The following is a 23,433-nucleotide window of genomic DNA, read 5'->3' on the forward strand; positions in this document are numbered from 1 at the left end:
GCCTCTTTCTCTCTCTCTGTGACTATCATAAATAAATAAAAATCTTAAAAAAAAAATAAAATGAAAGCAGACACTTATTCAACTGAGCCATCCAGGTGCACCACCCCCACCATCATCTTTCTAGCTTTCCGAGTCCTTTTATTGTTGTTTTTAAACTTCCAAAGTTTTTAGTTGTAGTTAGAGAAGAAGAGAAGGAAAATGTGATTCTAAAACCACAAGCCTGCCTTTTTGTTTGTTTTTAAAAGATTTTATTTATTTGAGAGAGTAAGAGAAAGGGCACAAGCAGGGAGAGGGAGAAGCAGACTCCCCACTGAGCAGAGAGCCCATACAGGGTTTGACCCCAGCACCTCAAGATCATGACCTGAGCTGAAGGCAGATGCTTAACTGACTGAGCCATCCAGGCACCCCACAAGCCACCTTTTAAAGGAAGCAATAATTTGAGACTATATTCAAAGGGCAGGAAAAAAAATAGAGTAAAAAACTGACCTGCATCAACCCTGCCCCACCCCTGTTAAATGCTACTTATTGGTTCTGGACTATATGACTTATTGGGCTTTGTGCTTGTGCTGGTCTGTTGACATTAAATAAATTAGCAAGGGCTAGCATGTTGGTATGCATAATTCCTGTGATTGGTGGCATGAATGATGTGACACTGGATAAATGGATATAAAATTTTGATAGGCTACATGTCTTTATGTATGTATTCAGACATATGATGTAAAAGCACAATTGGCTTATGTTTATCATAGCTGAGCACTGCCTGAAGGATGAATGGTTGGTTGTAACTTTCTTAAGCCCCTCTCTTATAGACAGTGGAATGGATGGCAGAGGAGGTTACAAATTGCTAGATCAAAGATGGCAAACAGCATGAACTCACTTGCTAATTCTGCTTAATTTATACTGGATACTTTGTCCTGAAAAATCCAAAAGCCATGCCTAGATTCAGCAGGAGTGCCATGTTCAATTAGTACTGTCTGCCATGGATACAAGGATGGGCGGTGGCAGCACATATGCCCCACCCGTTTAACATCCCCGATCTAGAAAAGTCCTCTAGAGCTCACATTCTTTTCGTAGACACAGAGCTCACCTGAATTTGAAGGCCCATGGTGGGGCAGGGGGAAGCTGTATCTTGAGGGGTACGTAATAAAGAGATTTCTCAGTGTGGAGGCCCAGAGTGAAGGTCTTTTGCAAAGATTTTTCCCAGGGGCTCAGAACACATGTAGTTCTAGCTGGAATGGGACTTGGCATGGCATTTATATACATCCTACCAATATCTATTTGTAAACAAGTGCATTTTTTTAAAACAAGACTTTTCTGCTTTTTACAAACGGTAAAAACACTTTACAAATGATCTCTGTCTCTGGGGCCTTAACCATTCTACTCTCACAGACTTAGTAGCAGACAAACAGCAGATAACAGCTTACTTATCTCAGGGGCAGGGAAGTTACTTGGACAGGAAATGGGGCAGGCATCCCATTTCCATGCCTTGCTTCATAATATACATGAAGAGAATTATTACCATTTTATCTGATAATTACATAAAAATATTACGAAGCCAAAAATGCCTGTTGAGTAAAATGATAAAAAGAAAAAAAAAGCCATCTGGTGTTCAACCACTCTATTCATATACTGGAGGAAAAACCACCCAGATGGGACATGCTAAGAGTTGTTTAGTGTCTCTCAAGAGTCATTTTGACTTATGTTTTCTGCCCTAGAGCTGATTTTTTTTAAAGATTATTTATTTATCCATGAGAGACACACAGAGAGAGGTAGAAACACAGGCAGAGGGAGAAGCAGGCTCCATGCAGGGAGCCCGACGCGGGACTCAATCCCGGGACTCCAGGATCACACCCTGGGCTGAAAGCGGCACTAAACCGCTGGGCCACCAGGGCTGCTCTAGAGCTGATTTTAGAGCCTGGCTCTCCCATATAACACACACAATTTTGTACGTGTCATTCACACTTATAGGGGGCAGTTGCCCTCCCTGCCCCGCCGCTATGTGGAGAACTCAAGACTCATTTCACTTATTAAGAATTTGTGCTTGATCAGTGCAAACAAATCCTCATCCTTTTGCTAGAAAGATCTAAAGAATGTGATCCTGGCAGGTGGACCTACCAGGTTAGTGAGTTAGGAAGTTGCAAAGGTATCTATGTGAGCAGGCAAAATGGAAACTTCTAAATAGGCAGCAAATCTCCCTGGTGCTTTACCCTTAACAGGGCTCCCTTTTCTTAACATGAGGGAAAGGGCTTGGAATGTGTAAGCAGCCCTTTGCATTCTTGAGCCGTACTGCATTTTATTGTAAACTTTAGCTGTGGTGAGAAACAGGGCATTTGTCAGGGGGACAAGAGGGACAAGTGATGGAATGCAACAAAGCAAAGCCAGGGCTCAAGGATATGAGTCTGAGGGTATTTAGAAAGGGGACGAGCAGCTTTATACTCCTCCAGAGTCCTTGAAAACACCACTGTATCATACGATAGCACAATAACTCATGATGATTGTGAAGTGTGCCTCGGTCTTCAGAAAAAGTTCGCATGTGCTTGCTAATTAAGAAGGCAGAGAACCAAGTTTTCTACTGCCAAGCAAACGCTATTGAAAAGGTTAAAATCAACATTTTAGTGCTTGATGACAGGGGAGCTTCAGTTGCATGGAAAATCTCAGTGGGTAAGACAACTCTATTTCCAACAAAGCTAAATAAATGAAGCATCACTCCGTTTATAATCTCTGCAAAGCAGACCTGTATAAATTTACCAGCCCTACCCTCAAAAGACGGTGGTTACTTAACTTCGGTGCAAAGGATCTGGGTTGACTTGCCTGTGATACTTTGGGGGATGCAATGTCTTATTTTGTGATATGCACCCTTTCCATTCATGTGTTCTGCTCCAAAGGGGTGCAGTGAAAATCAACAGACAAAAACCAATCACAAATGAGACTTCACACATATATTCTTCTTGACAGTGAGGTTTATGGAAAATTCTGCTCCTCTCCATATGAGATTCCTTGATGGTAGTATGGGGGAGGCTGGACTAGGTAATCTTCCAGGTCCCCTCCAACCCAGATGTTCTAGGATGCAGTTACCTGACCCAACTAACAGGTACCCAGTGAGTGTCCTTGCTCAGCTTCTCCAAGAGCACTCTGAGCTGGCTGTGTGCACTCTGGAGGTCCTGCTTCACCAGCACAGAGTCCACCAGGTGCCCGTAGTACTGGTCTATGAAGGCAGCGGAGGCGGCCATCTCTTGCTGCTCCTCATCCTGTAAGGCAAGGGGCAGTTACAGAGCAACTGGGTGGTTCTCCCTCAAAATAAGAAACCTACAGTCTTTTACTCGGGCAGCATTCCAACGTCTAATTTTTAAGTGACGAGTGGGTGAGTAGGGCCCACGAATAACCCATGGTGCACGCAAGAACAGAGAGTGGTGATAACACCCTATCATGCGTCCAAAAATGTTGCCAGGCAGTAGACACAATCATTTGTTCATCCTCTCAAAATATCCACTACGGACCTGTAAACCTCAGGCATGACATGCACCTTGGGCAGACACCGATTCTGTATCTGTGAGTACGTATATGTCAATATCACACTTCCAGGTGGAAGACACTTCCAAAGAAGTGGTACTATAGTGTCACATGTCAATTTGGTTAAGTAATTACAGCAGAAAACTACAAATACTATATTAACTATAAGCAAAGCAAGCATTTCTGGAATCAATGACAGGGAAAAGCAGGAGTGTAAGTAATGCCCTTGAAGACTCCTAAATTCATCACGTAGAACTTGCCATCTCCTCAGAGTTGCTCTCACCAGAGCCCAACTCTAGCACCATCATTAAAGTGGAGTTATTTGTTACAAAAGTGATGGGACAATCCTGACCAAATAACCCCATTTCCCTGGGGCCCCCGACTTCCTTCCTCAGACTGCTTTCCTAACCCCTGACACTCCAGGACAGGTAGCCCACGAGGCTTCCTTTGCTCAGCCTGCATGGGGTTTGCTTCTTCACTCAAAAACACCTTGAAAAAGCACAACCTCAATCCAGTAGTTGACTGATGGTTAACTTGATTTGGGGGAAAAAGGCAAGTGGCAGGTGAAGTATCATCACAAAATGAAATTCATCTCTGGCACTTACCCACCTCTTTCTACCTCTTTCCTGGTACCTGCTGGCTTCCCTCTTGTGCTTACAGAAACTCAGTGCTTTTATAGCACTCGTGAGCTGTCCTCCCCCAAAGAGACCCACATTCCAAAATATTTCTTCCTCTCCTCTCTGTTGCCCATCAGCCTCAGATCCCTATTCTAGTGAGAGCACCTGCGGGGTCACAAGATAGATTCTAAAGGCTTAGGAAAGAGTTCGGCAAAGATGGGAGAGACTGGAGAGACGGCTGAAGTCATTTCTTCCCAGGAGAAAGACAAAAGCTCTCCCAGGAGAGAAAGCTACGTCTTTCTCCCAGGAGAAAAAGTAGGTGGTGTCAGGAGAAGCTTTCTAAATCCATACTCTCTCTCACAGGGCTCCCTCCTCTCATGCTCAAAAGCACTCTGCAGTGTCCTGGGGCTGTCCCTAGATCTTCAATCCCACCTCCATCACTCCCCCCCCCCACCTTACAGAAACACCTCCCGCAGACCTGCCCCCTGCCTCTGGAGGGGCACGAACAGTGTTCATCTTGGAAGCATTTAGCTATTTAAGGGAGTATAGAAGAAACATTTTTGCCACTAAGTACCTCAATCTTTCTAATATTTGCATCTTAAAGGAACTCAAGTACATCTCTCATGGAGTAAAATGTATGACATTAGTTTTGCAGCCATAAATCCCCTGAACCAAGGGTGCCTGGGTAGCTCAGTCGGTTAAGCATCCAACTCTTGATCTCAGCTCAGGTTGTGATCTCAGCTCAGGTCGTAATCTCAGGGTCGTGAGTTCAAGCCCTCTGTTGGAGCCTACTTTAAAAAAAAGGTGGGGGTGGCGGGATCCCCAGAACTCCTCTCCTGACTCGTAAAGATGGAACTCAACCACCTGTGGCTCCAGCCAGAGAGTCACAGTCCTGAACAACACATAGGAAAGACTCCCACCATGCTGTCTTTTTACCCATGTTGGATTTACTTGCTGGATCCAAAGTTGGTGTTTCAGTTATAAACTTACTTGGGTTGGGCCTGAGAATTCAAAAGATTAGTGTGATCAAGTCTTTGACAGATGTCCCTTATATCTGGGAGGATCCTTATGTGAAGGAGTGAAGGGTGGGGATTCTAAGCAAAGTCATCCCTGTCTGAATTGGGAGGAACTTTTAGCTGCCCTGCCTTGTGCTGCTTTTTTTTTTTTAAAGATTATTTATTTATTCATGAGAGACACATAGAGAGAGGCAGAGACATAGACAGAGGGGGAAGAAGGCTCCCCACAGGGAGCTTGATACAGGACTCGATTCCAGGACCCTGGGAATGTCTGAGCCAAAGGCAGACACTCAACCACTGAGCCACTCAGGCATCCTAGTGCTTTCTGGTGACGAGACCATCTAAGTCTGGCCAATAGGCAAATGGGAAGACAGCCTGTGTAAAAGGTACTAGTGCCTTTATGCTGCTGTTATAAGCCCCATTAGGCCTTCAGAAATGACCAACTTTAAACTTACAAGTGGTGTTGCTGTGTCCTCACAAGTTGGGGACATGGGTGGCGTCTTCTTTTCCTGAATTGCGGGCTTTACAAATATAACATAGGGCTTGAACTCTGAGGTCCTCAGTTGCTGCAGTGCCTGAGAAAGAAAGTTTACAAACATTACATATTCTGTTTTATTTATTCATTTTAAAGATTTTATTTATTTATTCATGAGTAACACAGAGAGAGAGAGAGAGAGAGGCAGAGACACAGGCAGAGGGAGAAGCAGACTCCATGCAGGGAGCCCGACGTGGGACTCAATCCCAGGTCTCCAAGATCACACCCTGGGCCAAAGGTGGCGCTAAACCGCTGAGCCACCCGGGCTGCCCACATATTCTGTTTTATCATGAAACACTTTCTGAATGTTCAGTAATGGGGTGCTTCATCACATAACCTTCAGTGGCAAAGGTCCCGATCACGTGGTCTGATGACAATGGACTTCAACTGGGCAGACCAGCTGCTCATTTTCCTTTCCTCCTCTTTGACACTGGACTTGGCTGGGCCCCAAAGGCCCACTTGCTGAGAATGAACGTTCCAAAGCCCTGGCTCCAAGTGTTGCCATCTATCTCAGCTCTGACCCCAAAGCTCTAATTAACCTTCTTACGCCCTTCTCCACCTGCCCGGTCCTGATAGAAGAGCCAGCAAGATTCAATGTGTATCTCTTAGTCGAACGTCCTCACTTTGGACTACACTAATTCAAAATATGTGTTGTTATACAGGCCTCCTTATGATATTCAGAGAAGAAAAGGTTTGCTAAGCAAATGAAGAGACTAAGAAATCATTTGAAACACACTGTAAAGACTTTAGAAGGTTTTCAGTCATCAAATCATCCTGTTCATTAGTGCCTATGATCTAGAATGTAAGGGCCTCAATTTGGAAACACCAGCATTAAGCTGCTATATGTACAATGCGCACCACCGCCCCACCCCTGCGAATCAATAAAATCACTTTTCAAATGAAATTTTGCAATTTAGACTTTTAATTTTGATTACCAACCCCCAGTTAAGTCCAAATGAGAGAGGGTTTTCCTTTGTAGACATAATATGCTTTTTGGAATCTGTTTCAAGCCAACTTCTGTTAAATGAAGCCTACAGCTTATAGCATCAAATCAGAGCTCTGTTTCATAGAGGAAAAAAAAAAACCCAGATTGAGTTCTAAGCTTAGAAGTTTTTGTCAAAGACAAGGTTAAAAAGATGGTTGAGCCCCTGTCAAACACTCAGCAGGCAGGGTGTGCAGAACTGGAAATGTATTTGAAGCACTTTCACAGGGTCATGTCTCCTTCCCTTTTCTCTTTCAAACTGCTCTCCTGGTCACCTCCCTGGCTTATTTCCCTGAGCCACTGATGTTACTTGTCCTGGTGGTGTGGGGGTGGTATCCTGATACAGAGAGCTGAGCCCCAGCATCCTCTTGTGCATTGACATCTAATTCCCTGTCACATCACTACTGACCAGTTGGTGCTACCACTACTGTATGGTCTACTCCATGCAGAAGCTACTATCCCAGGTCTGCAGGCCACCAGAAAGTCTATGAGCACCCTGCAGTTAATGCAGTTTTGTGTACAGACGTGCAGATTTCAAAGCTTTCATTAGATTCTCAAAGGGAGGCCTAAGGAAATTTTAACATCCAGTACTCTGGACCAAAAAAATCCTTAGACTGAGGTCAAATGTTCTGTAAAATATACAGTCCCCTCATTTATTATTATTATTTTATTTTGAGAAAGAGTAAGTGGGGAAAGGAGCAGAGGGAGTGAATCTCAAGCGGACTCCCTGCTGAGTGCAAAGCCTGAGTGGAGCTCGATCTCAGGACCCTGAGGTCATGCCCTGAGCCAACATCAAGAGTCGAACGTTTAACTGACTGAGCCACCTGGGTGCCCCTCCCCTCATTTATATATCCTGCCAACAGAAAATGCCCAACTGGCTCAGAAACTCACGTCCGGTTCCACGTCCACCAAACACACTTTGTTTTTGGCCATCACAGACTGAATGGCATCCAGGCTGGTTCCATAGAGATTTTCCTTATATTCACCATGCTCCAGGAACCTAAAACATCACCAAGAGGGCACGGGCCTTTAGTTCCTGAGTCTGCCTAAGTTGGCCTGGAAAGATGGATGGGCTTTCCACCACGACCCCATGCCCTCATCCCCCACCCTTTCCGATAGCCCTCCCGGGAGGCCAGGTGGAACCAGGGACCCGGGCACCCACCCGCAGTGTACCGCGTGCCCGCTGGCTGTCAAGCCCACGTACTTGTTGTGATGTAAGTCGGCCTCGAATGCTTGCTTAGAGACGAAGTGATATTCGACCCCTTCCTTCTCATGGCTCTTTCTGGGCCTGGTGGTATCTGTGAAAGAAAGGGAAAGCGGGCAAGGAGAGGTCACCTCCCACGGAGTGGGAACAGCAGCAAGCCTGTACCCCCATTCTTCTCCGGAGCTCAGCGCGGCCTGGTGGATGAACCCACCACTTCCATGCATCCGTGTCCCTGTGCGGCAGGCACACTCGGTGATGTAGGAAAAGAAGGCCTCCCACTTTGCAGGGGGGGAAACTGAGGTACAGCGAGGTCAAACGCTGGGGATGGGGTCCCAGAGCCGGCGGTGGCAGAGCCAGGGCGTGAGCTCTGGCCCATGCCAAGCGTTTGCCCTTAGCCACCCTGCTATGCTGCCTTGTTGGGGTCGCGTGGCTTTTATAGAGCTGCTGAAGGGATCCCCAGTCCTAACCTATTATTTCTTCGTGGTTTTCATTCCTGAGAGCCACGGGGCCCCAAGTACAGATAGCCTTGCTGTATGTTTTTAATTCTTTATTCAGTTACTTCTCATTTTGAGAGAAAAGACATGAAGACAGACAGTCCTGTAATGGACAAGACGTGTTCCAGCAAAGCTGGCTCTCATACAAATAATTGTAAGTTTTCTCCACTGATTTTTTTAAAGATTTTATTTATTTATGAGAGACACACAGAGAGAGAGGGAGAGAGACATAGAGACGTAGGCAGATGGAGAAGCAGGCTCCCCACAGGGAGCCCGATGCAGGACTCGATCCCAGGACCCCAGGGATCATGACTTGAACCAAAGGCAGATGTTCAACCACTGAGCCACCCAGGTGCCCTCACCACTGATTTCTGCAATAGAACGGAGATGCATACTTCTGGGGGAAACCAGGTCCTTCACAGAACAAGAGCACGCATGAAGTAACATGCTGCTTTTTTCTAGAGCATTCCAAAAGAACAGATGGGGTCTTGAAGGACAGTATTTTCATGCGCTTGGGAACCCCTAGAGATGCTCTGTGCTCTATTTCTGACCCATCTCTGGTAGGGTCACTCTTCTGACCATGTCATTCACTTGCTTAAAAACTTTTTATTCACCACTGATAACATTCTAAAGACCATAGATGAGTATCTCTTCCCACATCATCCACGTTAATCTCCCTAGTCCCTAATGCTGGTCACACCTCCATCCATTTGCACAAATTGTTCCCTCTGTAGAGAGAACTTTCTTGTCTGCCTGGAAAACTCCTATTTATGCTTTAAAACCCAGTATAAAAGTCAGTGCCTCTTTAAAGTGGGAAGCCTCAAGAAGCTTTCCTTGACTCTCTCAGTTCCTAAAAGCAAGGGGGAGAAGTCACCTATCTATGTGGTGCCTGAGGCAGGAAGCCCTGACCATCCATGAACCCCTGCCCCAGGGAATGGGTCTGGGGGCTTCTGAAGGACCCATCTGTGAGCAACTTCTACATGTCCTACTTCAGCCCACCCTGGAACGCAGTGGCCCTCTGAAGCCTACCTACTGGGTCCATCAGAGATATGCTGCTAGAATGGCTTCCTGAACCCTGCCACCTCCCTCCAATCCCTGCCACTTCAGGTAGGGCTCTGAAAGACAATTCTGACAACCCACAGACTGGGTTGTGGACTCCAAGGTCCAGGGGAGAGGGGTAAAAGAAAGGATTGGTATCTGCCCTTAAAAATCTCTGGAAAGGTCTCATTACTGCCACCACAGCATTCCCTGCTGGTGGCCACCAGGTGGCCACACTGCATCCCTCTGAGGCTGGAAGAACGGAGGATCCCAGAAAGGGAAGGGACAGCCAAGGACAGAGGCACTAGGCACTAGGGTGAGAGGCCCTTCCTGTGGCCTCATTAAGCACGGGACTGGGCAGACTGCCTGGGTTTGAATCTTGGCTCTACTTACCAACTGTGTGACACTGGGCAAGTTATCTAACCTCTCTGAGCTCCAGGGTCTTCCTCTGCAGTACAGGGTGGTGCTAATCTTCCTCCTCAAGGGTATGGGGAGGGCTGCCCAAGTTACTAGACTCTTCTTCATTCCCCTCCTCCTCATCACACCCAGAACAAAGGCCTACTGCCTACTCGGTCTCAACATCCATAGCTGCTCCTAGACTCGGGGATTGGCAGGGGTGTGAGTACCCTGGAGGGTGCCCAGCCACTCTGATGGGCTGGAATCCAGCTACAAGCGTGTGTCCGAGCAGTATCACTCACCGGACTCTCGGCTTCTCTCACCTGCTCTCTCTTACCCAAGCAGAAGGCAGGGGCCATCTGGGGCCAATGGCCCTTTGGTGGTGTGCTAAGGTTGCTGCTTTGCCTGTAATGTGCTCGAGACTCATCTCCCACCCCAGGAAAGAACTGGGCAACCAGTCCTCCAGCTTTTGCCTCAAAGGGTCCTAGTGGATCACTGACAGTGGGTTACTTATCATGCTTAGGTCCCATGATCTGCCTATAGCAGGCGGTGCCCATCGGTCCCTCAGACGCAAAGCAAGTATTAGGATGGATGTGCAGAGTCAAGTCCCTGTGAACTATTCACGTGCATGTGCACACACACAAACCCCCATGCAGGCTGCCTTACGTGGAACAGCAACACCAAAGTGCTGTGGGTTCTCTGCCACCACCTTCTGCTTCAGCTCATGCAGTCGGGCTCCCAGAGATCCTGGGAAACAAAAGGAAGGCTGACCAGGATCCCTGCTGAGCTCCCTCCCCACCACTGCAGAAGGAAACCAGCCCACTCCCTGGAAATGCATGACATTACCTACCAATCAGAACCACCAGGCGTGGCCGTTCACCAGGCTGGTGCTGGTACCTGGTTACCTCCTCATAAGTCAGCAGCTCTGGAGACTCGGCCACTACAGATGCCTTTCCTTCCTGGGGGCTTCCCAGTCTTTCCCTTCGGCCCAGTCGGAAGCTTCTCCGAAGGCCAGCTTTGTGGGAAGGGAAGGGAGAACTGTGGCATTTGTCCCAGGATCTCCCAGGAAAGACTTTCTCCACCTGGCCAACCTGGAAGGTGGGTGCCGAGTCCCACTGGCCTCTCCCAACCACCTCCTGCTATAGGAAGGGGTTAATCAGGGTGCACAGTACAATGATGAAAAGGTGACCATCCAGCACCCAAAATCAGGGTTCAAACTGACTGCTATATTTAAAGATATTTTCTTATTTTTAGAGAGAGAAAAAGAGCATGGGGAGGAGCAGAGGGAGAAAGAGTCTTAAGCTAACTCTGATGAGCACAGAGCCAACACAGGTTCATCCCTTGATCCTGAGGTCACAACCTGAGCCTAAACCAAAAGTCAGATGCTCAACTGACTGCACCACCAAGGTGCCACCTCCTGCAGTCACTGTTTTATTTAGGATGTGGCTGACCTTGAGGTGAAGCATCACCTCTCTGAGCCTCAATTTCCTTATCTGTGAAATGGGAATACAAATCTACAAATGCAATGTATGGTCTTGGGCTGGATCTTAGATCAGGGAAAATGCTCCAAGGACACTACTGGGGCAACTGGCCAAATTTTAATATGAATAGTGTCATAGATGATAAAATGGTATGCATATTAAGTTCCCAGAATTTTAATAACGTTCTCCCAGAGAACGTCTCTGTCCTTAGGAATTCATGCTGAGGCATTTAGGGGTGAAGGGACACGATGTCTACTACTGAATCACACAACTCTGGAAGAAATTGTGTGTAAGTGAGAAAGGGGATGACAAAGCAGATACAGCAAAGTGTTAGCTGGTGCATCAGAGCCCTTTGTACAATTCACGCACCTTTTTAGTAAGTTTGAAATTACTTCGAAATGAAAGGTAAAAAAAAAATCTCAGCCAGTCTCTAAGGCCTCTGAGAAGACTAAGCAAAATAAAAGCAGCACAAGACCTGTAGAGACTGATAAAAGGCTCCATTGCTGGGTGGCGGCCACACACGGACTAGACCGTGGCCGAGACCATGATGATAATGGATTGGTGTTAATGTATCCCTTCCCTGCCAGAGCTCTGCTCCCAGGGGCTAGGTGAAAGTTGGGGGGACCCTAAAGCGTGGGTAGGTCAGCCCCCTCCTCTGGCTGATCAAGACTGAAGGGGAATGTGGGTCCCCTGGGCTCAGCTGCTCTTGAAGGGTTGCTGGGGCTCAGATCACTCTGCCTTTGCCTTCTCCTGGTCCAGAAGCCCACGGCGGGGTGGGGAGTACTGGGGACGAGCCCCTACTACTTACCTACATAGTGTCCTTTGAGGTACCCCTCACAGTCACAGGCCTCTGGGAACCAAACAGAGAGAGGGAGCCAGTAAGCCGTGCTGAACACATACTGTGACCCAAAAGCATCTGGCCCCTGGGGTGGCCAGGAGGAACCCACTGGGACGATGTCTCTCAGGGGCTCGGGAGAGAGGCCACATCCTGGCTCCCTAAGAAAACAAGTCCTACTGTTTCACTCAGTTCTCTATGCTGAGGCCCCAAAGAGACTTTGCAGGCCCTGGCAGGGGTCCTGGGCCCGCAGGCCCTTCTAGGTCAGGATTGGCGTGCAGAAGGAGAGTCATGCGCTCTGTCCCACCTGCCTGTCTCCTGCCTCCCACCCAGCCGGTAGCACAGTTGGCCCAGCCAGAGTCCGGGGAAGGTGGGGCCCCATGTGCCAGGTGGGCAGTGAGGAGCCCTGTCCCCTGCAGCTCTTCACAACTCAGGACACAGCGGAAGGAAAACAAGCCCCTCTAGCTCTAGACATTCCACGTTCTTGTCCGGATGCACAGGGGATAGATACCAGCCTACCTTTGTCACAAGGCTGATCATCTGCGGTTTGCACAAAAGACAGATGGAAGAGCGTTAGTGGAGGGGAACCAGGAGGCCCTGCGGCTGAGAGGCAGTCATAGCCTCGTGTGTGTGAGGAGCCCTCCATCTGTCCCCTCTTTCTTTCCTCCAACAAACCTGTGATCTGAGCTGCGGTGCATTATTAAACCGAGACCAGCTCTAATTAGTCTTCCTGTGTGTGTGTCTCATTAGTGGCCCAAAGCAAGCCAGCTCATCGCTGGCAGGAGCAGCCTCAAGGCCTACTTTGTGAGCAACCCTTTGGACTTGAGAGCAAGCCGGGAAGAGCAGTCCTGGGCAGTGGCCCCGATCCAGGGGAGCAGCTCACTCCAGGATGCCCACAGTGGGGCCAAGATCTGTTCTTTCTTTTCCAGGGTTTGAGATGGGCCTGGGTAAATGCAGGTGCCAGAGGATGGAGCGGTGCAGAGCAGGGCTGCCAGCCAGCTGTAGTCTGGCCACCTGACACTCATTTGGGACCCTCACTTGGTTCTGAGCCCTCCTGCGCCAGAGAGGCCACATCACAGGGAGCTTCTTCCCTACACAGGGCTCTACCCTCGAGGCTCTGGGCACTGGCCCTCTGAAAACTTGACCCCAGCCCCACTCCCCTAACCTCATGAGCCTTCATTTTCCCATATTGGAAAAGAGGATGTCCTGACTCTCCTACTTTGCATTGTGATGATTAAAAGGCAAAGTAGATAGATAGATAGATAGATAGATAGATAGATAGATAGATAAATGGCAAAGTGGTAGGTGAGTGTGTCTTCTGAAGGCAGGCGCTACACAGGATAGGTTGCCAGACAAAATACAGGACACTAAGTTAAATCTGAATTTCAGATACACAACAAATAATTTTTCTTTCTTTCTTTTTTCTTTTTTTTTTTTTACAACAAATAACTTCTTAGTATAAGTATGTCCCAAATATTATATGGGCTATACTTATACTAAAAACCCATTCGTTATTTTCCTGAAATTCAAACTTAACTGGGCATCCTTTATTTTTATTTGCCAAATTTGGCTGCTAACAGAGGGTCACTCGCAGCCTTCTCCACTCTTGTCCAGCATCAGCAGTTCTTAAATAGTCAGGATCAGAGAGCCCCGTGGAAATCTAATGAAGGCTACAGACACTCTCTCAGACATACACACACGCATGCTCATATGCTTTACACACAATTTTGGAAGAGGTGTTTAACATGCCCCCCAGGATCATCTATGGGTCCCAAATAGAGTAACTTCTCTCCAAGAAATAGCTCCCTTCCCCCGACCTACCTCCATTTCCCCTCCTTACCCCCTCCTCATCCCCTCCCTCCTCTGGAGACCTGCCAGCTCAGAAAGACCCCCGGTGCCCTCTCCAGTCCAGCACTTGCTTCTTCAGGGCACAAAGCCCCTGAGTCCTAACCCTGAGCTCTCACTGAAGTGCATCCCTGCCCATCAACTCACAGGGAGGCTTCCTGAGGTTCTGGGGGCTTGGCAGGGTGCCAGTAGCTCTCCGGTAGCTTAGTCGCCTGTGGGGACACAAGGAGACAGGCAGGCTCATGAGCTTGAGGATAAAACCAGTCATAAAGAACTTTCTGGAAAACTCAGGGAAACCAAGGCCTGGATTGCACAGATGGGTACAGTCTGGCATTCCAAGGGCCTCCCTCCTTCACAGTAAGTTTCCATGAGGAGAGTTACTTTCACAGAAGCTCACAGGGAGGAAGAAACCAAGCCTCTTGCTCTGGGAGAAGCTCATCCAGCCCAAGACGGTCACACACAGGTATATGGCCTCTGCCATGTTGGTGATTGGTCTTTATTTTCCTAGGACTGGTTCTCAAGGAAGGGAGGCCTCTTTTTCACACTTGACCTGGCCTCCCCATCTCCAGGGAAGCAGGAAGATAGCACAGCATCTCCCAGAAGAGAGCGAGGGCCAAAGTGATGCTAATTTAGCACCCTTCTCCCCCCACATCGGAGAGCTCAGCCTGGCACATACCCAATTTGGCCATCAGTGTGGAGAAGCAGGCACCTCATCTCAGATCTGAGAAAACACTCAGGGCTCTTAGAGGTGTCTGGAGTTCCACATTTAAATGCAGCTACAGAGCTTTCCCCCAAGACCCGTGAAGCTCAAGATGCATGTGGGTCCGAGGTTCCTGAGGAAATGGGGCAAGGGTTTTCAGACTTTGGCACCTCCGAATCATCTGGAATATCTATTGGAACACAGAGCTCAGAGTCTTCCCCTGGAATTTCTGACTCAGCAGGTCTGGGGCAGGGCCCAAGGGTTTGCATTTCGAACAAGTTCCCAGGGCATGCTGCCTTGCCTGGCCTGGGGACTGTGTCCGGAGGGCCACTGAAACAGACCAAGCCCTGAAGTCTGTCTCTACTGAGTTCCACAACCCAAAAGATGGAAGAAAGCTACAAACCTCAGGGGAGGTAATACAGTCATAATTGCCACACTCTGAGCCAGCACTTAGACTTTTAGAAATCTATCCTAAGGAAATAATGTGAAATATGAGGAACAGTCTAACGTGGAAGGTGGTTATTACATTGTACCAGTGGAACAGCGCAAACAACTTAAAAGTACAGCCACAGGGAAGGAGTGAAGTCACTTGGGTATGACCTTCCTCAAAGATGCCTCCGTGCACACCCAGGTAAGGGGCAACCCTCCTATGGTACGACTTCACAGAGCACGGTGTCCTCCTCCCCAGCGCCCATCACATTTATAGAAAGCGTTGGCCTAGGGGCACCTGGGTGGCTCAGTCAGTTGAACGTCTGCCTTTGGCTCAGGCCATGATCCCAGGGTCCTGGGATCCAGCTCCACATTGGGTTCCCTGCTTCTCCCTCTCCCTCTGCTCCTCCCCCCCACTTGTGCTCACTCAGTCTCTTGCAAAGAAGTAAATAAAATCTTTTCTTAAAAATTAAAAAAAGAGGGATCCCTGGGTGGCGCAGCGGTTTAGCCCCTGCCTTTGGCCCAGGGCGCGATCCTGGAGACCCGGGATCGAATCCCACGTCAGGCTCCCAGTGCATGGAGCCTGCTTCTCCCTCTGCCTGTGTTTCTGCCTCTCTCTCTCTCTCTCTGTGACTATCATAAATTAAAAAAAAAAAAATTAAAAAAAGAAAAGAAAGTGTTCATCTGAACCACGTGTGACTTTCCTGCTACACTGTCAGCTCCGGGGATAGAGTGGGGCAGAAAGCATACTTGCTGGCCAGGAGTGAATGGTCTGTTTTCTGATAAAATATTACCTAGCTATTAAAAAACCACACAGTAAAGACTAGGTAATAATGTGAGAAATGTTAAGTCACGATGTTAGGTGATACCCGCACAAAAAGCATGACTTCCGATCTATATGTACGACTCCCATAAAAGGCACAGGAAGGACATAAATCATGCTCCCTCAATAGTGGTGAGACTTGGTGAATTTGCTTTCCCTCGTCTTCCTCTTCTGTATTTTGATTTTTCAGCTTTCATTAAGTACGTATTATAAAACATATACTCACTTAGTGACACAATTCCATACGTTTATTTTGCTCTCAAACCGCCATCGCTGCTGGTTAGAGCACAAGAAGACCCAACACCAGAGTGACTAGTACCTTCTGAACGACACCCCTCCCCCCACCCCGCATGCCATTACAGCTGTGGCAGCAGAGATCTGGGGCTCTGTCGTGTTCCCATGCCTCTAGCCACTGTAAAACCACCCCCTTACCACACGCCCCAGACCCACCTTTCCTGGAACTGCTTGGAGGGGATGAGGCCAGCTCGGAGGTTGGTGTCACCTACTCGCTTGGCTTGCCACCATGTGGGATCGTCCTGGCTCACCACCTCCAGGACCTGCCTGCGCTGGAAGGGCAGGCCTGCCTCCTGGCAGGGGATGGCCCGGTCCTCCCGCGGGTTGTAGTGGAAGAGGGCACGCATGAACACCTGGAGAGGGTGTGAGCACAAACGTGTCTCTGCCGCATCGAAGGCCAGATGACAACTATCAATCACAGTCAGGGCAGGGCAGCAGCCTCGAGAACACAGAGAGCTAATGAGAAATACGGGGAAGGGGATCCCTGGGTGGCTCAGCGGTTTGGGGCCTGCCTTTGGCCCAGGGCGCGATCCTGGAGTCCTGGGATCAGGTCCTGCGTCGGGCTCCCGGCATGGAGCCTGTTTCTCCCTCTGCCTGTGTCTCTGCCTCTCTCTCTCTCTCCCTCTTTCTCTCTCTCTATGTCTATCATGAATAAATAAATAAATAAATCTTTAAAAAAAAAAAAAAGGAAAGAAAGAAATACAGGACACATGTTTTCCTCTTGTTCTTTAGCCATTTTGAAAGTTATAGTCAGGAAATCCTTCAAGGTTCAGAAAATGAAGAGATGGGCCTTATATCTGAATTTCTCTTTCTGGCCTCAGTGTTTCCTTATTTACCCAATCTGCTGTCCTCCTAACAGCCTCTCAGCATGCACAAAGCAATGACTCGTCCTGGGAGCAAAATGTAAATGAATGAACAATTTTCGCTAAAATGTTATTTTTGATGTGCTAACTGTCCCTAATGAGGTCAGCAACCATCTGTGAAATAAGCAATCTAGGCATTTTGATTAGGACACAAATACCAACAGAACTACCATTACTGGCTTCTCACCATCATTTTTCAGTGGGTGACTGACGTCCACATTTTTTTTTTACAGCTCACCCTGCCTCATCTGCCATATACTCAACCAACCCCCAACTCTCCCCTTTACCTTGATGTCACCCCTCTAGAGAAGATGGTGGGAAGATACAGAATTTTGTCACACTTCCTTGTTCTACAACTCAGTGGATGGATTTATTTTGTTTATTTCTATTACCAGACCATTAGGGGCCAATTACTTTAATAACAGAAAGAAAGAAAAAAAAGCCAGAGGGCTTTCTTAGATTCAAGTCATATCCTTTTAGGTATCAACCAGAAAAGTCAGTTAGACAACAGTAAGAACTTCCTGGCCAGATATTGTGAGGACAGATGCCCTCTTCAAGCCACAGATGTTATCAGGGTCTCAGGCACTGGGAAGAGAATAAAATCTTAAATGGCCAGCCCAGGTCAAGCTTCCGGATTAAGAAGAAATATTTAGGAAGGATGGGCTAAGGGAGAGGTTACCCATCTTATCCAGGAAAACCAAGTTTTCTCCCTGTATCAAGTTAGAACCTGCAAAAGCTGCTTATGGAGATCACGTTAGCCCATCTAAGAATGAACCACCTTCCATCAGATAAGAGTCTATGTTATGTAAGCTCTGGGATTCAATCAAAGTGTGCAAATAAGAAACAGTCACATAAAGATTACATCTTCATTTGCTATAAAAGTCTGACATTAAAGACAATGTCCATTATTGATTCCCATTCGCCAAAATACTTATCAACATCCACTCTAAGCCAAGTGCTGGACTATCCCTTCTCTTGTGCATTTAGTGCCGGGAGGCAAGGGCTGGGAATCACCTTTCTTGAAAAATTGGCATGCTTCCCTCCTCTTCCTGATGAAAAGTATGCCATGCCTTTCCTCTCCTTTCTGCCTTGGCTGTCAGGAAGTTCAGATCCAAATTTATTTGAAATCAAAGCAATGCCCTCTCTCATCTTCCCTCCCACCACCTCAGCTCGGGTGAGAATAACCCCTCACCAAGGCTTTTACAACAGCCTTCCCGCCAGGTCTCCCCACCTCCAGTCTCTACCCACTCCACCCTCCCCCACGTGGCTTCCCGGGAGCTCCCACATCCCTCGGGGCCTTACCACTTCAGTGCACCCAGCCAGACTGTCAGCAGCCAGCCCTGGCGTCTCTTTGTCCAAGGCCTTTCTCTGGCCACTGGCCACTGCTCCACTAACCCACTCTATAGGGATTGCTGGGAATTAATCCCCGGATGCAGCTTGGCAAGACTTGGGGTGGACAGATCTCCCAGCTCCGCCGGCTCTTGGGTGAAAAGACAGAGGCATGTGTCTCTGCAGGGTCCCCAAGTTCTCCAGCAGGATTACACAGTGGTAACTCGCCGGATTGCACTGACTGCCTTCTCATCCCCACTCCCATACAGGTGTTTCCCTGGGTCATTTCCTTATTCATTCATTCATTCATTCATTCATGAGAGACACACAGAGAGAGGCAGAGACATAGGCAGAGGGAGAAGCAGGCTCCTCACAGGGAGCCCAAAATGGGACTCAGTCCAGGATCCCAGGATCACACCCTGAGCCAAAGGCAGACGCTCAACCACTGAGCCACCCAGGCGTCCCTCCCTGGGTCATTTCCAAATGAACTACTTACACTCTAATCTTTGTCTCAGGTTCAGCCTCTGAGACCCCAAACCAGGCCAGGATTATGCCAACATCCTTAATGGTGCATTCAAGGCCGTTCAGAAGATAGCCTTAGCCTATCTTGCAGCACAACCCCTCTAACACCTGACCACAGTGCTCTCTCTCACCGACCCCCCAGACATACTCCTCTCTGCACCTTTGACTTCTATATATGCAGAGCCCTCTGCGTGAACTTCCTTCCACCTCTTCTTCACCAAGGGGTCCTACTCACCTTCACCTTTGTCAAGCCTCGTTTCCAACATCCCTCCTACACGACACTTTCCAGGGCGCCCATAACCCTGCTCAAAATCTTTCCGAACCACTAGCGCTAATCACATAGCAGTGAAACGCTTGCTCCCCAGCCTCCCTCTGAACTAGGAGTCCTCAAAGCTACCAACTGTCCCCATCTTCCACATCTGGCAGAGTGCCCAGCACAGAGGAGGCGCCCAAAAAAGGTAGGCTCACCAAAGAATGAAGCAAATGGCAGTTACTTAATTGGTCCCAAATCCAGCACATTTGGTACCTTCTCCTCTGCATGGCCCTGATTTTCTATTTCAATTAAAATAACCTTGTCTTTTATTAGTAAGCTACGTCAAATCCTGTTTAGAAAGGGGCAGGTACAAATAAATGAATCATGGCGTGACTGAATTACAGTTCTCTACTGAGCCCACATTCGGAGGACCAGACGTGGGATCTCCTCCCCCATGGCTGCTTCAAAGCCCTCCCTCACCTTCAACCCTGCCCTACCTTGCTGTCCTTTAACCGGTCTTCCTCTTGGGTGGCTGGGATGATCTTCAGGGTAATGGATCCCTGGGACTGCGCCTGAAAGGGGAGAGTTCGAAGCTTATGACCTCCCACACGTAACTCTTGGTGCATTCAAGCCTTCCTGCCCTGATCTGGAAACTCGAGTTCAGAAGGAAGTCAGACTCCCCACCTCCTCTATGGCCCTGCCCTCTCACGGTGGCACCCATGAATTAACTAAAGCAAAACCCAAAAGCAAGTTCTGCATTTTCATGGGACAAAGGGACACAGAACTTCAAATGTGCACCAAGGACAGCGCATACATGGAAATCCACCCTTCCATCCCTCCTGACCCTCTAATGCCCCCAACAGCCACCCTCCTTTCTCTTCTCTCGGGTTGTTTCAATAACGGAGTTCACTTTCATTTCTCTCTCTGCTTCCATCTTCCCTGGTGGGCTCTCCAACCTTAGGCCACTCTTACCTTACCAGGGCTTCCCCTCCTTCCACCCAACACAGTCCCTGCACCCCCACGTGGGCCCCCCTTCCCCAGGCAGAATGCCATCAGCCCGGGAGAGCACCTCTTGCCCCACAGTCTCCCTGGCTCATCGCTCCCCTAGAGCACGAGGAGGCCAGGGCCCAGAACCAGGGAAAGGCCCGCGGAGGCAGGAAGATGAAAGAAACCTGCCTGCAACCAAGGCTCCCTACAGTGGGGCCTCCGGTCCTCAGATCGGCCCATTTCTGACCTCATCTTAAACCATCGGAAGTTAGCAAAGAGTGTTATATGCAGGGGGGTGGGGGGTTGCTGAGGATAAAGAAGACAAAACCGTGACTGGGTTTTTTTACACTGCAGCTTGACTTGTCCTACCCGAATGGGCTTTGGTGGTTGCATCCCAGCACTGAACACCCTAGAACTCCCTTACAGGTGTGAAGTGCTGTATCCTGTCCCGGATGTTTATATCCTGATCATAACCATGCACTGGATGAGAAACCATCCCTGTTCCTTCTTCACAGGAAAGGAAAGTGACACCCAGGGTGACCTAATGACTCACCTGAGGCTGTACAACTAGAGAGTAGTGGAGGTGGGATTCGAACCCAGGGCCTGCTGATCCCAAAGCCCCTGCTCTTGGGCCTCCCTGTACTGCAGCTTCTTATTCCATATTCCTCAGGCCTTTAGAAGAGGGGATGTCCCAGAAGGGTCCTCGGGAAAGGGACTGGGGCTATGCTGAAGAGATCTGAGGGGCCAATGGCCTAAAAGTGTCACTCTTCCTGTCTCTGGCCCTGACACTGGGCATGCTGCAAGGCCACCCTGCCTGCAGCCTCCTCAGGAAAACAGAGACTGAGCCAGAATCTTCCCTGGTTCCTGCAGGTGCCCTGCTTTGGTCTCCAAAGACCCACACCCCAGCATCCCACACCCCAGCATCCCACCCCCCGCCAGCACCCAGGCAGCACGGACCAGAATCTGGCTGATTTCGTCCGGGCGCTTATGCAGGACCGCGATCCCATTCACTTCTCGGAGCTCATCTCCAACGTGGACCAGACCTAGGAGACACAGGGGCTACCCATCAGCACAGGAAGGGGCGTCAGCGCCAGGGCACCACTGGCGCCCACTGGAGGAACCCACCAGCCACACTTATGACAGACTCAAGGCAGAAAAGGCACAGGTGGGCGCGGGGCCGACTGACTCCTACTGCGTGCAGGGTGCCTCACTCAGCATCGCCACCTCAAAACCACCCAGTGAAATCGCCAGTTTACAAGTAGGCAGCTGAGACCCCAGAAAAATTGTGTGGCTTCCTCCACACCACTCTGCTAAGAAATAATGGAGCCTGTGTTCAAACACACTTATTTTGACATAGAAAACCTGGTTCCTTCGGTTATAACCTCTGCTTCTTTACAAACATCATTCACTCTTCACCTTCCTGGGCTAACAGACATACTCTAAGGCTGTCCTTCTCCAATCTTAACAAGAAAACTTAAAGGCACCAAGAAAGATGTCATCAAGAATATTAATTAAATACACCTGTCCACTGGCCTCTGCTTTAAAGACAAGCATCTCTGCACATTGAGCCGTAGTTGCTAGTCAAAGTGATACCCAGCAGCAGCAGCAGCAGCAGCAGCAGCCAGAAGGCAGTCAGGCGTCCAGGATCTTGCCCCCACCCCCACTCACCCCTAGACCTGCTGAATCAGCATCTGCATTTTAACAAGATGCTCAGGGTTCTCGATGCTTGTTACTATGTGAGAAGCACTGGTCTCCACAATAGTGATCCCCAGACTTCTGGGGTAACACCTCTCTATACCAGAAGGTTTGCCTCCCAACTGAGTAGTTTTTTCACACAACACTGATTCTCAACCTGTTTTCCACCCAAACAAATCTGGGGCGTGAACATCCTTCCCTCCATAATAGGGACAACAGGGGTGGTGGGGAAGGGCTTCCCTGCTCTGCAGTTAGGAAACCCCGCCAAGCCCCTGCTGTTGGCTTAACGACCATAGCCCTGGGCGAGGCCAGTGCAAGAGCCCTTCTAATCAGCCCCAAAGTTCTCTGTGCCTGAAATTTCTACCAGGCTTGAGAAGAAGAAAATTCTCACCCCATTCCCAGAAGGCAAAACATATTCCAAACAGGGAATCAGAGAGGAGAAGAAAAGGAAACTTGTGGCCACAGCAAAGGGAAGGCTGGGGCACACTGGCCATCACCTGCGCCAGGCCAGCACTGACGCCACTCACCACTCCGGTCAGCTGCGCCCCCTCGCATGATCCGGGCCACTACCACAGCCCCTGAGTGCTCATCCCGCCGGATGGTGGCACCCTGCATTGGAGACAGAGCAGGTAGGTTTCTAAGAAGCAGTCCCAAAACCTCAGGCCCTAACTCTCTAGACCCAATAGAGCCTCCCGATCTCTCCGCATATCACCCTAGACAGCAGATCAACGGGGCCCTTTGCAGTGCTGAGGACGCAATGAAACCAGCATCTCACGTTAACACAGCACAGCAATTCCCACCTTACAAAGTACAATGACGCTGTGACAATCTTGTTTCAGAGACGAAGGACAAGGGCTCAAAGAAGGTCAGCAGCCCCAAGGTCACCCAGCTGGGAAAGAGTAAAGGATTGTGGGAGGCCAAGTCCAGTGTTTGTCTCGCATATCACAGCCCTCGCCTTGTGCAAAGATGTTTAATAATGAGGAGAGGACGTGCCTGCAAATTCTCAACCTTTAACCAATCACGGGAGACCGGGCATCCTGTGGCTGCCGAGGGGAACAGATTATGTACGAGCCAGAGCTTCAGGACCAGGCCGCGGTCCATGGAGCACGGCACAGATGATGTCTAGGACAAGGGATGCTAATAAGCCCTCAATTTTGTGCACCCCGCAGGTCGAACTGTGGCAGGCAGGGCAGCAGTCAGGTGAAGCGCTGAGCTCTGATGTTGGATGACCTTGGGTTTGAATCTACCTGTCATTTACTGAAAGCCTGAAGCCTTAGCAAGGAAGCCCCTCATCTTCTCGATTTCCTCTGGGGTGGGGGACAGCACTGAACTCCCGGGGATGGTGCAAGGATTCTATCAGGTAATGCAGGCAAGCCTCAATCATGGGGCACACAGTAAGTACATGCAATAAACGCTCAATAAATGTTAACCTTTTATGATTGGTTGTTACTGCAAACATATCAGCACACTTGTTATTAACTTCATTCACGCCACCTATTTGAAGTCCGTAGGACAAATACTGCTGCAAAAAGAAATCATCAACCAAGAACCCCACAGCATCTTTCCCCTTAGACCTACAACTTTC

General features: G+C 48.9%; 2 protein-coding genes across 6 annotated transcripts in view; one reads left to right on the forward strand and one right to left on the reverse strand.

Moving 5' to 3' along the window:
- The window catches only part of CFAP97D1 (CFAP97 domain containing 1), a 16,737-nt gene extending 10,155 nt beyond the window's left edge, over positions 1-6,582 (forward strand). The window contains exon 7 of the mRNA XM_072780766.1: positions 6,341-6,582. The gene's annotated coding sequence lies outside the window, so the exon portion shown is untranslated. The remainder of the gene's footprint in view (positions 1-6,340) is intronic.
- MPP3 (MAGUK p55 scaffold protein 3) overlaps positions 2,943-23,433 on the reverse strand; it is a 27,295-nt gene continuing 6,804 nt past the window's right edge. For all 5 annotated transcript variants that reach the window (XM_072780762.1, XM_072780759.1, XM_072780760.1 and 2 more), the window contains 13 exons: positions 22,376-22,457; positions 21,111-21,196; positions 19,664-19,738; positions 16,356-16,552; positions 14,101-14,165; positions 12,628-12,648; positions 12,082-12,123; positions 10,643-10,807; positions 10,459-10,539; positions 7,865-7,958; positions 7,552-7,660; positions 5,599-5,718; positions 2,943-3,248 (listed from right to left, as the gene is read on the reverse strand). In XM_072780762.1, the coding sequence (XP_072636863.1) occupies positions 3,072-3,248; positions 5,599-5,718; positions 7,552-7,660; positions 7,865-7,958; positions 10,459-10,539; positions 10,643-10,807; positions 12,082-12,123; positions 12,628-12,648; positions 14,101-14,165; positions 16,356-16,552; positions 19,664-19,738; positions 21,111-21,196; positions 22,376-22,457 (1,314 nt within the window). In that variant the 3' untranslated portion in view covers positions 2,943-3,071. The remainder of the gene's footprint in view (positions 3,249-5,598; positions 5,719-7,551; positions 7,661-7,864; positions 7,959-10,458; positions 10,540-10,642; positions 10,808-12,081; positions 12,124-12,627; positions 12,649-14,100; positions 14,166-16,355; positions 16,553-19,663; positions 19,739-21,110; positions 21,197-22,375; positions 22,458-23,433) is intronic.

This window comes from Canis lupus, chromosome 16 (assembly GCF_048164855.1).
Source record: "Canis lupus baileyi chromosome 16, mCanLup2.hap1, whole genome shotgun sequence".
NCBI lineage: Eukaryota > Metazoa > Chordata > Mammalia > Carnivora > Canidae > Canis > Canis lupus.